Consider the following 13145-nt stretch of genomic DNA (forward strand, 5'->3'; position numbering starts at 1 on the left):
GAGCAATCCTTTCCATCGAACCTCGTCGAAGGCGTAATTATTGTTACTTACATCTTATTTCAACGTTAAAAATTTAGCAACAAATATATTTCTAAAAACCATATTTTGCTTTACTTATTTTTAGCTAATAGACGTTCAATGGAAATGGGTAACGAACCACGAATTGGAGGAAATTATAACTAAACATCCGATTCGAGAATCTCCGTACTTCTATTCGCATTCATATCATATCTTCACTTGTTTGGATGGACAACTTGAGAGGAACGAGGGTGTTACCCTTCCCAATCAAGCTTACGATCGAGCGAATTGGGCCTTAATTCTGACCTGCATCTTTGGCGTTTCCATCATCACTGCTTTCCTTTTTAGAAGACACTCCGGGACAACTAGGATCAGGTCCATCGCCGAGAGCCTGTTTTTCTTCGTTTCCCACCAAGTCCAAAATCCTTGCACAAGTACTGAATCTACATATTTTACACGCGCAAGGTTGAAAATTTTATCAAACTTAAAGGAAAAGAGATTACGCAATTTGGTTTTTTATACCCATGTTGTTATTTACCACCGACTTTCGGTATTAAATAGTGAATACCCAGAAGCAATTTACCACTGAGAGGCGGCAGATAAATAGTCTATAGCGCGGGGAAGACTATTTACCACTTAAAGTCGGGGGAAAATAGCAACGATCTTTTTAAACGTTGTTTTTGAAGGTTTGGGTCCAATTGCGCAGTTTCCATTTGGGCACTTCCCATCTGCGCAGTTTCCGTTTACGCACTTTTCCATTTGCGCGTTTCCCATTTGCGCAGTTTGTCAATTGCGCAAACCACCATTCGCGCGGTTTTTCCGTTTACGCGGATTTCTCATTTTCGCGATTTTCCCTTTGCTCAGTTTCTCATTTGCGCGGTTTCCCGTTTGCGCGGATACCCCATTTACGAGGATTTTCATGACTTAAACATTCATTATTAATCCTTTTTCCTTGACAAAAGGGTTATTTCGGGCAGATATTTTTTAACATTACCTTGTTTACCATCCAACTGCGCTGCTGATGCATTTTCATTCACCGGTCGCGCTGTTAATACCAATAATTTTTAAGTTTTTCTTAGTTGAAATATCGTTTGTGGAATTATTCAGTTGGGAATATATCTTCAGTCAAAATGCAACCCCTAGCTTCTCAGAATTTGGGCTGAGATATACCCATCCTAACCTAACCTAACCCAACCTAATCTAATCTAATCTAACCAAACCAAGCACTTTTACCACTAAAATAAACTTTTTGACCCCTAAGAATCACGTAATGCCATTAAAAGGTATATTTTTGTGGCAGATACTTAATTTAAATTGCAATATTTTGGAAAAGGTGTAATTTTTGTGTCAGCCACTAAATTTAAATTGCAATATTTGTAAAAGGTGTATTTTTTGGCAGCCACTAAATTTAAAAAATGTTTAGAAAAAATGACATTTTTGGTGGCAGGCACTAAGCAATATTGAGTGGCATGCATTCACTTAGATTGTTAAATATCAAAACGAAAAATGTTTAATAAGCTCAAAGCCAAAGTAAGCAAAAACTAGTAAAAATAGTCTTGCCTAAGCCTGTATTCTTTAACGGACAAAGAACACGTTTTCGTAGCGGAAGCCAGACTAATTCCGTCAGCGTTGCAGATATTACTTGTATATCTCAGCCCAAATTCTGAGAAGCTAGGGTTTGCATTTTGACTGAAGATATATTCCCAACAGAATAATTCCACAAACGATATTTCAACTAAGAAAAACTTAAACATTATTGGTTTATACAGCGCTACCGGTGAATAAAAATGCATCAGCAGCGCAGTTGGATGGTAAACAAAGTTATGTTGAAAATAATCTGCCAGGTAAAAACCTCTTTTAAGTCGTGGGAAGCCGCGGAATTGAAAAACCTGCGCAAATGAAAAATATGCGCAAGTGGGAAACCACGTAAATGAAAAACCTGCGCAAATGATAAACCGCGCAAATGAAAAATCTGCGCAAGTGGAAAACTGCTCAAATGAAAAACGAGTTAATGGGAAACTGCGCAAATGGAAAACCGCGAAATTGCATATGTGGTAATGGGAAATGCGCAAATGGGAATTGCGCAGTTGGCCCATTACCTTTTTTAAATACTGACTTTGAATCGTAATAGACGTTTTTAATCAAAATAACCTGTATTAGATGCTTAATACCATTGCATATGAAATATGATTTTATGGTAACTTATTTTAACAGACTTCTAACCACAAAGTCTTATCTTACTAGGGTAGTTTGCTGTTGAAATTTAGGCGATTCAAGTCACGTCAAGAAGTGCTCTTATAATTGATCAAAGGAATTCGTGAAAATTGTTTTGAATTTTTTTTTATATTGACATATTTTTAAATGACAGATTTCAAAGGTCCTTTTCAACGCAGCACCTCCTGGAGACTACTCATGGCCGGCTGGCTTTTGGGAATGACAATGATTTTACATCTTTCCTATCTGTGCAACATGAAAGGGGAGATGGCAATGCCGATAATAAATTACATTGACACCTTCGCTGATATCATCAATCGTCCCGATATCACACAATACTACGAAGGCACTGGAAATGATAACATCGACTTGAAGGTGGTTACCTAGTAATACTTTTAGTACTTATAACAATAAAAGTTTAAAAAGTAACCATTGTAATTCAATTCAATTCAGGTCATGTCTAAGAAATATTGATTTTTAAATTTGTACTCAAAAGGAGCTCGGAACAGCAGATATCATTATTTAAATGTTTATATAAATATTTTACTTGGGGTCGAGACTATTTGTGGTATATATTTTACATTTTGCCATAGTGGTTTCATAAATCAAGTTACTATAGTGGGGTGGCGGAGTGGTTTGCACTATCACTTCGCCGCAAGAGGAGCCGGGTTCGATCTCAGTTTGTGGCAGTAGGTGAAAACACGGAACAACTCCTTCTGTGTTTAGTTTGCAAGTTATCTCCGTTCTCTCCCCACTAGTTCAACGGTTTTTCCCTCCAGCTCTTCATTAAATCTTGTAGAGGTACAAGATTAGTGTGCTCGCGTGGCATAAATACCTTGTCACCACCCTCCTACGCATTGTAACCTGGCCACCTGATTAATGCGCTTGATGACTCATGCCTAAAGTGCTAACCATTTCTTCACCCCACCTTAACCTGGCCACCTGAATTAATAGCTTTAGAAGTCGCTTGATGACTATACCTCAAGTAGTGCATTGGGTATTAGCATAACTTTTTATTGTTATTATCAAAGAGACCTTAACCCTGTCTTGGTGAAATCCCTATCTGATTATTACCTATCTTTTCAAAGGTTTATGGTATACAGAGTGTCTCAATTTGCTCGATCAGGCCATTTTTCTCAAAATGTATTTATGCTAGGGTTCTGAAATTTACAGGGTTTATTTGTTAGGTATCGAAGGCTTTGGTTACTAAATTTTAGAAACATCGAACGATTTTGTGCCGTTTTAGAAAATTTATTTTTTCACCGGTAGGTGTCACGCAAAATGTTTCAATAGAAAAGTTGTAGGGCATAGTCGAAAATGTAAACATAATTTTGGTTCGGTTGAAAAAGACCTATTTTTCGCTGAGTTTGGAGGTCGGGGGAAAAAACAAGTTGTACTAGCAGGCAATAGCCTTTAACGTTAACAATCGTACATAATCACAACACACATGTACATTTATTTTAGGGAACTTATGCTTTCAGCTATGTAGTTAATAATCAGATCTGCAAAAAGTTATTGTTAAAGAAAATTATTACGTTCAACACCTAATTAGACAAAGTAGACAAAGACCGCGTCTTCCATTAGGACGTGGTTACGAGTAAGATCATCAAACAAAGATTTGTAGACCAAAAATTACGCTTATTTTTCTTTTGTTGTTTTTTAAAGTGAAATATCAATTGTCCGAGTAGTATTTAAAGCGTTTACATTTCAAAGTTAAAACATTATCTCAGCTTGGCCGATTGTTGTCCAGTATGCCTCTTTACACTCGAGATCAGCGCGCTCATATGCTAGAATTATTTTACGGAAAAGGTCGTCGTAATGCTACTCTAGTAAGTCAGTTATTTAGACGAAGATTTCCCAATTGCAGAACAAGTCATACGTCGGTTCTTAGAGTGGTCCGCGACTTCGACAACTGGGGTAATATCAATCCGAGGTTTCGTGGTCGTGGTCTCCAGGACATCGACATGGAAAACACCATACTTGCCTACTTCGTCGCCTATCCTCGAGCGAGCGTCAGGACTGCCAGCTTTGACTTAGGGTTGGATCGAAACTACGTTTGGAGACAGCGCCAACTCGACTTTTGCAATTGGTTTTGCCTCGTGGCTGACGCACACCAGGATTTTCACGATCAACTACTGATGTCCGACGAATGTTCATTCGGAAGAGATGGGCCTTTCAACCGTCAAAACCAACATATGTGGGACTACGAGAATCCACACTGGGGATTTCCTCACCGCCACCAGGTGCAGTTTCGCTTAAATGTGTGGGCTGGTCGGTTAGGTGACAGAATTATTGGCCCGTTCTTCCTGCCAAATCGTCTGAACGGTCAAAACTACTTGGAATTCCTTCAAAATGAAATATCCAACGTGTTGGACGACATTCCTCTGGCCGAGTACAGACGCATCTGGTTCCAGCAAGATGGGGCGCCACCTCACCAATATCGTGACGTGGTTGCATATCTAAACGACGAGTTTCCTGGAAGATGGATCGGAAGAACTGGTCCTGTTCGTTGGCCTGCAAGATCCCCTGATCTAACACCACTCGACTTTTTCTTTGGGGATTCGTAAAGGACTACGTATACCAAACACCCGTGACGAGCGTTGAAGATTTACGACAAAGAATCATCGAAGCATGTCGCCGGGTGACTTCAGAAATGGTTCGGGAAGCATTTCGCAATATGCAACATCGTGCATATTTGTGCATTGCATCAGAAGGTGGCATTTTTGAAAACATTTTGTAGAAGTCATTAAAAAACATTTGTCACTTGGGCTAATTATTATTTGTTTATTTTTCGAAATCTTATAACTGAAATGCATGTTACCTACAATTCAGTGAAAAATTGGTCTTTTTCAACCGAACCAAAATTATTTTTACACTTTCGACTATGCCCTACAACTTTTCTATTGAAACATTTTGCGTTATACCTACCGGTGAAAAAAACGGCACAAAATCGTTCGATGTTTCTGAAATTAAGTAACCAAAGCCTTCCATACCTAACAAATAACCCTGAAAATTTCAGAACCCTAGCATAAATACATTTTGAGAAATATGGCCTGATCGAGCAAATTGAGACACCCTGTATAGAAAAGCTTACATCCACTCCTTATTATTGTATAGTACAAAATATTCTACCTGACAAAGGCTGTATAAACCATTTTTATTATTGATAAGAAATATAAATAATCTCAATTGCTTGGTCCATTAACAATGGGTATAAATTCCAGGGCTTGAGAAGTGAATTTTATTGTTTTTCATAAATATTCGGAACTGACTTGAACATATATAAACCAAATTGCCACCACGTCCCTAATTTAAAATAGTGTAATTATCAACGATTTTAAATCTATGAAAGGAAACACTTGGGATAAAGTCAGAGATGTTGTTCAGTTTTACCCAACATATTTTCGTAGGCATATTGAGCAGAGAGAAACGGATAGATACTATAAGATAACTGAGTATTGTCAATTTTCCCATTTTTTTTTAAATAGAGCTAATAACCAAGGTACATTTAGTGTCTTAATATTATAAGAGGGCATCGGACAGCGAATCTCTTCAAAATGGAAGGAATGGATGCAGATTGGAATATCAAATCTTCACAAAGACCAAGAGCGTGTCATTTTAGGTTTACTGTTACTGCAATTCAGTTTTATATTTGTGAAAACTCTCTTTAGGAAAGCGAACGAAGCAAGTTATTAAAGATTATCAAATCGGACTAGATTTTTTACGCCGACGCTTGCCGTCGTGGCGTTTTTGCTGTAGTGAAAACTAAACCTAAGTGATGTCGTGTAAAGAGGCATGATGGTAATCTGTAGCTTCCTCGCTCTATACAAATCGATTGTTTTTTTGCAGAGAGAGACCATGCCCGAGATTATAAAGTTCCTGAAAAAATCGACGCTGAGAAATATATATTTATATTCCCATGAATTAATTCGTCGGACGTCAGCCCTGGTCGCACCGGCTTATTGTATTCACGATTTGCGGAAGGATAGCCAATACTGCGCTAATGTCTACATGGGACAGAATGAATATTTTCCGATTTTGTTACATCTGTTTTTCAAAGCGAATGTTTCGTCATTTGTCCAAGAGACTACTCGATATCGGTGAGTTTTCTAAATCACAAAATACAATAAGCGTCGAAGAAACGACTACACGCAGTGCTGGTTCTTAAATTATTTGGAAAATTTTCGATAATTACACTGTTAGAATAATTTGTTCAATATTGGAAGAATAATGAACCAATAGCGCAGTCAGAGAAACAGCGCATATTTTGACCACAATACACCTATCTTCATTTACTTTTGGGGAAGACGGAATGTAAGGGGTAGTTTCATTTCGGACAAAATTTTTACGAAAGTTCCTACGAGAGATGGCGCATAAGTCAAAATCTCGTTTCGCTCTTCTCGAAGAAATCCTCTGCTTTTTTTCAAAGATGGCGAGAAATGTTAGTGGGTTAATTTTTTCTATTAGAGGATCTGTTTCTTCTTTAAAAGATCTACCAAATATTGCTCATAAAGATATAAAAAACCATTAAAAGTCAAAAAATGATACAGAGAACCATTTAAAAAAGTTTTAGATTTTTCATCGAGGAGTACATTGAAAGAAAAACCTTGCTATCATTTACCGATAAGTAAGCCTTGTCATTAACCTTAAATATGTAACCAATGTTGAAGGTCTTTACTAACATTAATAAAAATATTAATTATCTGTAGGAAAGATAACGTGTTCTACGTTAAAGGAAAATGTTTTAGGAGTCAGCGAGCCAGGGAAGCACCATACACCGTTGTTGCAGCTCTAAATTTACCAGAAGGAATCGTTTTAGATTCATATTGTGAATGTGTTGCGGGTTTAGGTGGTACGTCAAACCATCTCATGGCTCTGTTGAGGCTATTAGAATTTATAAAAAGCGAAGAAAGAAACGGAATAGAAAACACTCCCGTGTCTAAAACATCGGTAAAGCAGACCTGGAATAGAAGAAGAGGTGATAAAATACAGCCATTTAAACTACTTGACGTGAATTTTCAATCACCGAAGGATAACCGAGATATCAAAGACATGAAGTGTAAACTTTACGAAAGTAGGAAAACTACTAGGGGCAAGGAGGATTTAGAAAATGCTGTTTCAAAACTTGCAATTCATTTTGAGTTTTCCGCCAATACATCTCAAGCAAATGTGGATTAGAAGGAAACAAAATTAGGTTGTGCTCCAAAAGGCTCGCCCTTATTTTATCATCTACAGACGGTTAATGGAGAAGTAATTCATAGCCTAGCAGTGTACAAGCCTCAGCTTCAAAATTCACAGCATGAAGACATAGCTAAAGTAGTTATACCCGGACATTTTGTGACCACCACCCTACAAACAAACTTTTTCCCATTGCCAGAGAAGGAATCATCAATTGTTGAGGTAATTAATTATTTCAGATTTGGTTTCATTCACAAATTATGTAGAGGGCATTATATTAAAGTCTAAGTTTTAAATTATTTTCATTTAGCCACAATTTAGAGAATGAATTTTTTTATTTAAAATAGGCACTGCAACTTTCACAAGAAAAATGTGTATAAATGTGAAAAGTGGCTAGCTGCGAGAATATTCCATTTAACTTCGTCATCATTCGGACCGGTCGTTGGAAGGAGAACGGATTAAGAAATATTATATTTCCTTCTGAGATTGGTAACCTTAGAGCGGTTAAGTATGGTAACAAAATGGAACCCATTGCGAGAGAGTCGTATATCAATCATATGCATGATTTAGGTCACAATATTCAAGTACGGGAATGTGGAATAATAATAACTCCGGGAAGGGTTTGGTTAGGATCATCCTCTGATGGTCTAGTTTATGATCCGAATGAGTATCCACCATTTGGTGTACTTGAAATTAAAAGCGCGTACACACTAAAAGATTTAATGCCATCCGAGGCAATTAGAGATAAAAGTATTATCAGCAAGTGATGGGGCAGCTAGATCTATCAGGATTCAGCTGGTGTGATTTTTTAGTCTATTTTGAAAAAGGTCTGATATTAGAACGTATTAAATTTGATAATAATCTGTGGGAAGAGATGCTTGTGAAAATTGATCACTTTTATATTGATTTAATGCTTCCTAAACTAGTGTGACTTTTCAGTTTAAAAAAAATGTGATAATTCCTTTTATACGTACAAATATACCCAATGTTTACCTTGTGGATTTAAACTAATTTCATATTAATGATCATTAATATGGAACTTAATATTAAATTATCCAAAGTATTTAACAGGGGTATATATAGTGATTAGTGCCAAAAATTTCAAAGTATTAAAGCTTTGTGATATTGTTTTATTGAGTCATGGAATAAAGTTTATAAAAGTTCAATAAGTACTTAAATTATCAGCTATAAAACTTACTACTTTTTTGTGTAAGTTTTCGTTAATTAATTTTGATTTAGTTACATGTCACTACCATCGCAATCTTCATCCATATTTACATGTTCAATATCACTAATTGTATAATCATCTAACTCATCATCACTGAAATCTAAATCAATTGAGGAATCGCTGGCTATAAGTGATTTTTGAAAATTTGTTAAAAGAGCGGCCACTGTCCACAATTGATTTATAACAGGTGCTAAAGTAATAGGTATCGGACGATCAAATATATGAAAAAATTTTATGCGAGCAATTCGCCTCTCAACGTGTATTCTAAGTTTGGCAATTTTATGAGTCTCAGCTATTTCTTCTTTGGAAAACTTGATTGTTTTCTTTAAGAAAGGGTGGAATATTAAGTGTGACATTTAGAGGTTTTAGTAGATCTTCCAAAAGAAAACCTTAATCCGCCATTACAGAATCTGGGGGAGCAAAGTCCATACCAAGAAAGCCACTTTTTTTAGTTAGTTCTTTGTCAGATATATTAACAATGAAAAGAGCTGACACGAATGTTACGTAGCCTTCGGGGCTTATTCCAATTAAACCTGTATAGTAATTTGTAGATTTGTAGTTGGAATAAGTGGCTGTTTGCAACACTAATGATTTTGGGACTTGACACTTGATTTCTGTCGCGTCCACCACAATGCGAGTAGTCAGATATTTATCTTTGAACTCTTTCGGCATTGTGGCATCTATTTGCTCTCTGGTTGGCCAAATGTTTATTTGACCTAGCTGAAGGAACATGAAGTTTATCCAAGATATACACGTAGCACTAATTGTACTTTCTGATACTCCAAATCGATACGCCAAATCTTTAACAAAAAGTCCTAGTCGCATTCTCATTAAAACTACCAAAAACTGGTCTAAAACATCCAACTTCCTAGGTCTTCCCGCTGGCGATGTACATTTTACTTTAGTATGCTTGCCTCTCCACCATATTTTCTCCATTTTCACCAGGATTTAAAAATTGGTACAGTGCTATTAGCTTGGTATAATTTGGAATTCCGGTATAGAAATATACATCCGAATCACTAACTTTAATAGTGTTTATATGAAATTTCCTTTTTTTAATTGGATTTGAAGATTTTGGCAGTTTATTCTTTCTTCTTCCAGTAGACGTTCAGTTTCTTTTAGTTTATATTCAAGAACACTGGTACGCCTCTCTTAAAGCTTTAGCTTATCATTAAGATCATTCACTAATTTTTTCAAACTTTCATTTTCTTCTTTTAATTCATTTTGTAACGCTGAAACGGGTGGTGCTTTAGTAGCCGCAGTCATTTCAATACTGTTATCTTCAGCTTCGGCTGAACATTGACTTCGACTAATATTGGTAGACACTTCACCTGTAGACTCAGTATCTACATTATCCGTATTGATTGAAGGTATAATTTGACTATCAGACTCCTTTCTTTCGCATACATTTTCCTGGTTTTCAAAATGTTTCCATTTAAATTTGGATGGAACTATACCATCGAGAAGGCGTCGTTTGTTATTAGCTACACCTTTCATAAAGTCAGCTTCGTCAAAATGAAGTGAACAAACAAATATATTAGATATTGAATTGTAGAGATAGTCTCGTCTTCTGATTTTTCTAATCCACAGCTTCCTTTGGGGTTCATTAGATGGAACTCTATGATAGGTCACCTAAAAATGAAAACGAATTTAGAGAACTAGTTGGTAATTTTAATATAATTTTATTATGAATTTAGGTTCTTACTTTATTTCCAAATTTATCTGTGGGTCCTTTCTGCTGACAATACAAGACTCCACAGTACCTCATGCATGATTAAGTGAAAGTGATTAACAGCTGTGGCTTTAGCCTTAACAACTGTGGCTTAAGCCTTATATCCCAATGTAAATTATATTATATGCTGATATATAAACGGGAAACCGGGTAGTTGAATTACTGTTAAAAATTTCTAAACTTATTGCAAACCAAAAATATTAAATTAGTAGAAAACATCATACATTTAAATTTAAGAACAACAGTTAAAACATTTTTACAAAAAGGCGGAAAAACTGCTAGACTATAAGTAGACACTAGACAGTGATTTGAATTTAACCAACCGTAAGCTTGAAAATATTTTCCGGAAAATTTGGCTCACACTGCCATCTACACGCGGGTCCATTCTTTAAAATTTCGTCCTATATGGATCCTGCCCCTAGAGTTCGCATTACGTGTAGGGATTATGCGGATAAGTGTATTGCACAAAACAAATTTTAAGTGACATTGGATCCACTTCTAGTAAATAATTGAAAAAATTGCTGTGTATAAGAGCTCAATCTGAAATGTTTTATTGCCCAATATTGAGGGAATGTTTGTCCAATAACGGATATTATAACTCAGCTGTTTTAATGTGCTACTTGAAAAAATTAAAAAAGTTTATTAAAAACTGCGCAGTTTGAAATAAAACAGGGATGCCGATATACATATTGTCCACTAACAACGATCCTGAGTTAATAATTGAAAAGGTAATTTTCCGAGGGGTCGGACATTTGTCTATTTTGTGTACAGGATTTTGGATTTTTTAGAAATCCAGGATTTTTTATTGTGGATTTGTTAAACAAAGTCTATGGACGCGAAATTCTTGGATTTTGTATTTGTGGATTTTTTTCCAAAATTTGTACGGGATTTGGCCAAATGTCCGACCCCTCGTAATTTTCCGAGATATTTGACATTTTCAGGAGGCCATTAGATGAAACCAAACTCAATGACCTTGAACCATATGTCATCAAGGTCATTCAAAATTATCTCGAGAACCGTTGGGTTTAGATACTCCGTTCCAATAAGAAAGGTGTGCGCCATCGCATTGTATGACCAAGTGGCTCTGAACCGATGTAAAGTAGGAAGCTAGGAAAATTAACACCAAAAACAAAAAGACCACAAATAAACATGCTCAATGACTAGTTATCAACATTGAAATATATTTCAGTAAAGCTCAAATTAGGTCACTTAAAATAAATTTAGATCTAAAAAGTCATGGCGAGCACTTTTCGAATTGGAACCAAACAGTTTTCGAGATATATTTTGAACTGAATTTTAAAAGCATAAGATCTTACCAGAATGAATAGGTCTTGAAAATATCGATGCCGTAGCACAAATCCTTTCTAAATTATTAACACCTAAGCATGATCTCTTGGATCTTTTTATTTATGAAATTCTTGTTTTTACCTCTCCGAGGGGACTTTGTACCCAAGGAGGGGTTATACAACCACCGTGTCTGTCTCTCTGTGGGTGGGTGGGTCTGTCTGTCTGTCAGGCCTGCGAACGCGTTCGCATTTTCGAGGCAAAGGGTAATCACTGCGTACGCAGTTTCTTAGAATCAGGGAAAAGGTTTTTCCAAAAGCGCCCTCTTTTTGTCATTGGGTGTAGTATAATTTTTTAATCGGCCGGGATTTGAATCCGAGCCCTCTTGAACGACAGGTGAGCGTTCTACCGCAGAACAACGGATACAGTTACGCTTCACTGAAAATTAAAAACTCTTCCGAGGAGAGGTATATTTTGGCTTGCCAACTTGTTTGTGTTTATTTTCTTGGCTTCCTATTGACCGTTTTACATCGGTTCCGATTCACTTGGATATAAAATGCATTGGCGCACACCTTTCTTTTTGGAACAGAATCTCTAAGCCCAACGGTTTTCGAGATAGTTTTTGAATGACCTTGAGGACATGGTTCAATGTCATTTAATGTGATTTGCATCTAATGACCCCCTGCGCTTGCCATACGGTCTGAAAATATTAAATTCTTAAGAACATAAGCTGTTTAATTATTAACTCTGGATTGCTTTTTAGTGGAAACCTTGTATATAATAGTAACATCAAAATTATTTTGGTGATCTCTGTATTAAACAAAAACGCCTTTTGATTTATTTTGAGCTTATAATCAAGGTTGTCCTGAATATATTGGAATAAAAATGATTTACTTGATTTAAATCGGATTATTATTGAAATAAATTAAATTTTATTATTTACTGATTAAATAACTTTTTGCCTCTTTTTCTTGACAAAATGATTAATATTTATAATGTAAGTTAAATCATTTTCTTAACAATCTAAAGATCACTTCCGTATGAATCTAAAGATAATTTCCGTATGAATCTTAAAATATTTAACGTATGAATCTAAAGCTTAAATCCTCATGAATCGAAAAATCAGTTACGTATGAATCTTAAATCAATTTTCGTATGAATCCAAAAACATTTTCGCATGATTTGAAAAATCGTTTTCGTATGAACTTAACAATAATTAACCTCTGAATCTTAAGATTATTTCCTCATGATTCTAAAGATTATTTCCGTATTAATCGAAATGTAAGTTATTAATACAAATATCATTTTCGTATTAATCGAAATGTAAGTTATTAATACAAATATCATTTTCGTATTAATCTAAATGTAAGTTATTAATACAAATATCATTTTCGTATTAATCTAAATGTAAGTTATTAATACAAATATCATTTTCGTATTAATCTAAATGTAAGTTATTAATACAAATATCATTTTCGTATTAATCTAAAT

At 35.6% G+C, this 13145-nt stretch overlaps 1 protein-coding gene across 1 annotated transcript; it reads right to left on the reverse strand.

Moving 5' to 3' along the window:
• Positions 1-313: 313 nt before the first annotated feature.
• Positions 314-9463, reverse strand: LOC149966601 (uncharacterized). Its single transcript, XM_090167532.1, has 3 exons — positions 9044-9463; positions 8654-8961; positions 314-461 (listed from the first exon to the last, which is right to left on the reverse strand). Exons 1-3 carry the CDS (start codon positions 9461-9463, stop codon positions 314-316), a joined length of 876 nt encoding a protein of 291 aa, XP_090023658.1.
• Positions 9464-13145: the final 3682 nt, after the last annotated feature.

The sequence above is a fragment of the Leiobunum rupestre genome, chromosome 1 (genome assembly GCF_980474605.1).
Source record: "Leiobunum rupestre chromosome 1, qqLeiRupe1.1.hap1, whole genome shotgun sequence".
NCBI classification, from domain to species: domain Eukaryota; kingdom Metazoa; phylum Arthropoda; class Arachnida; order Opiliones; family Sclerosomatidae; genus Leiobunum; species Leiobunum rupestre.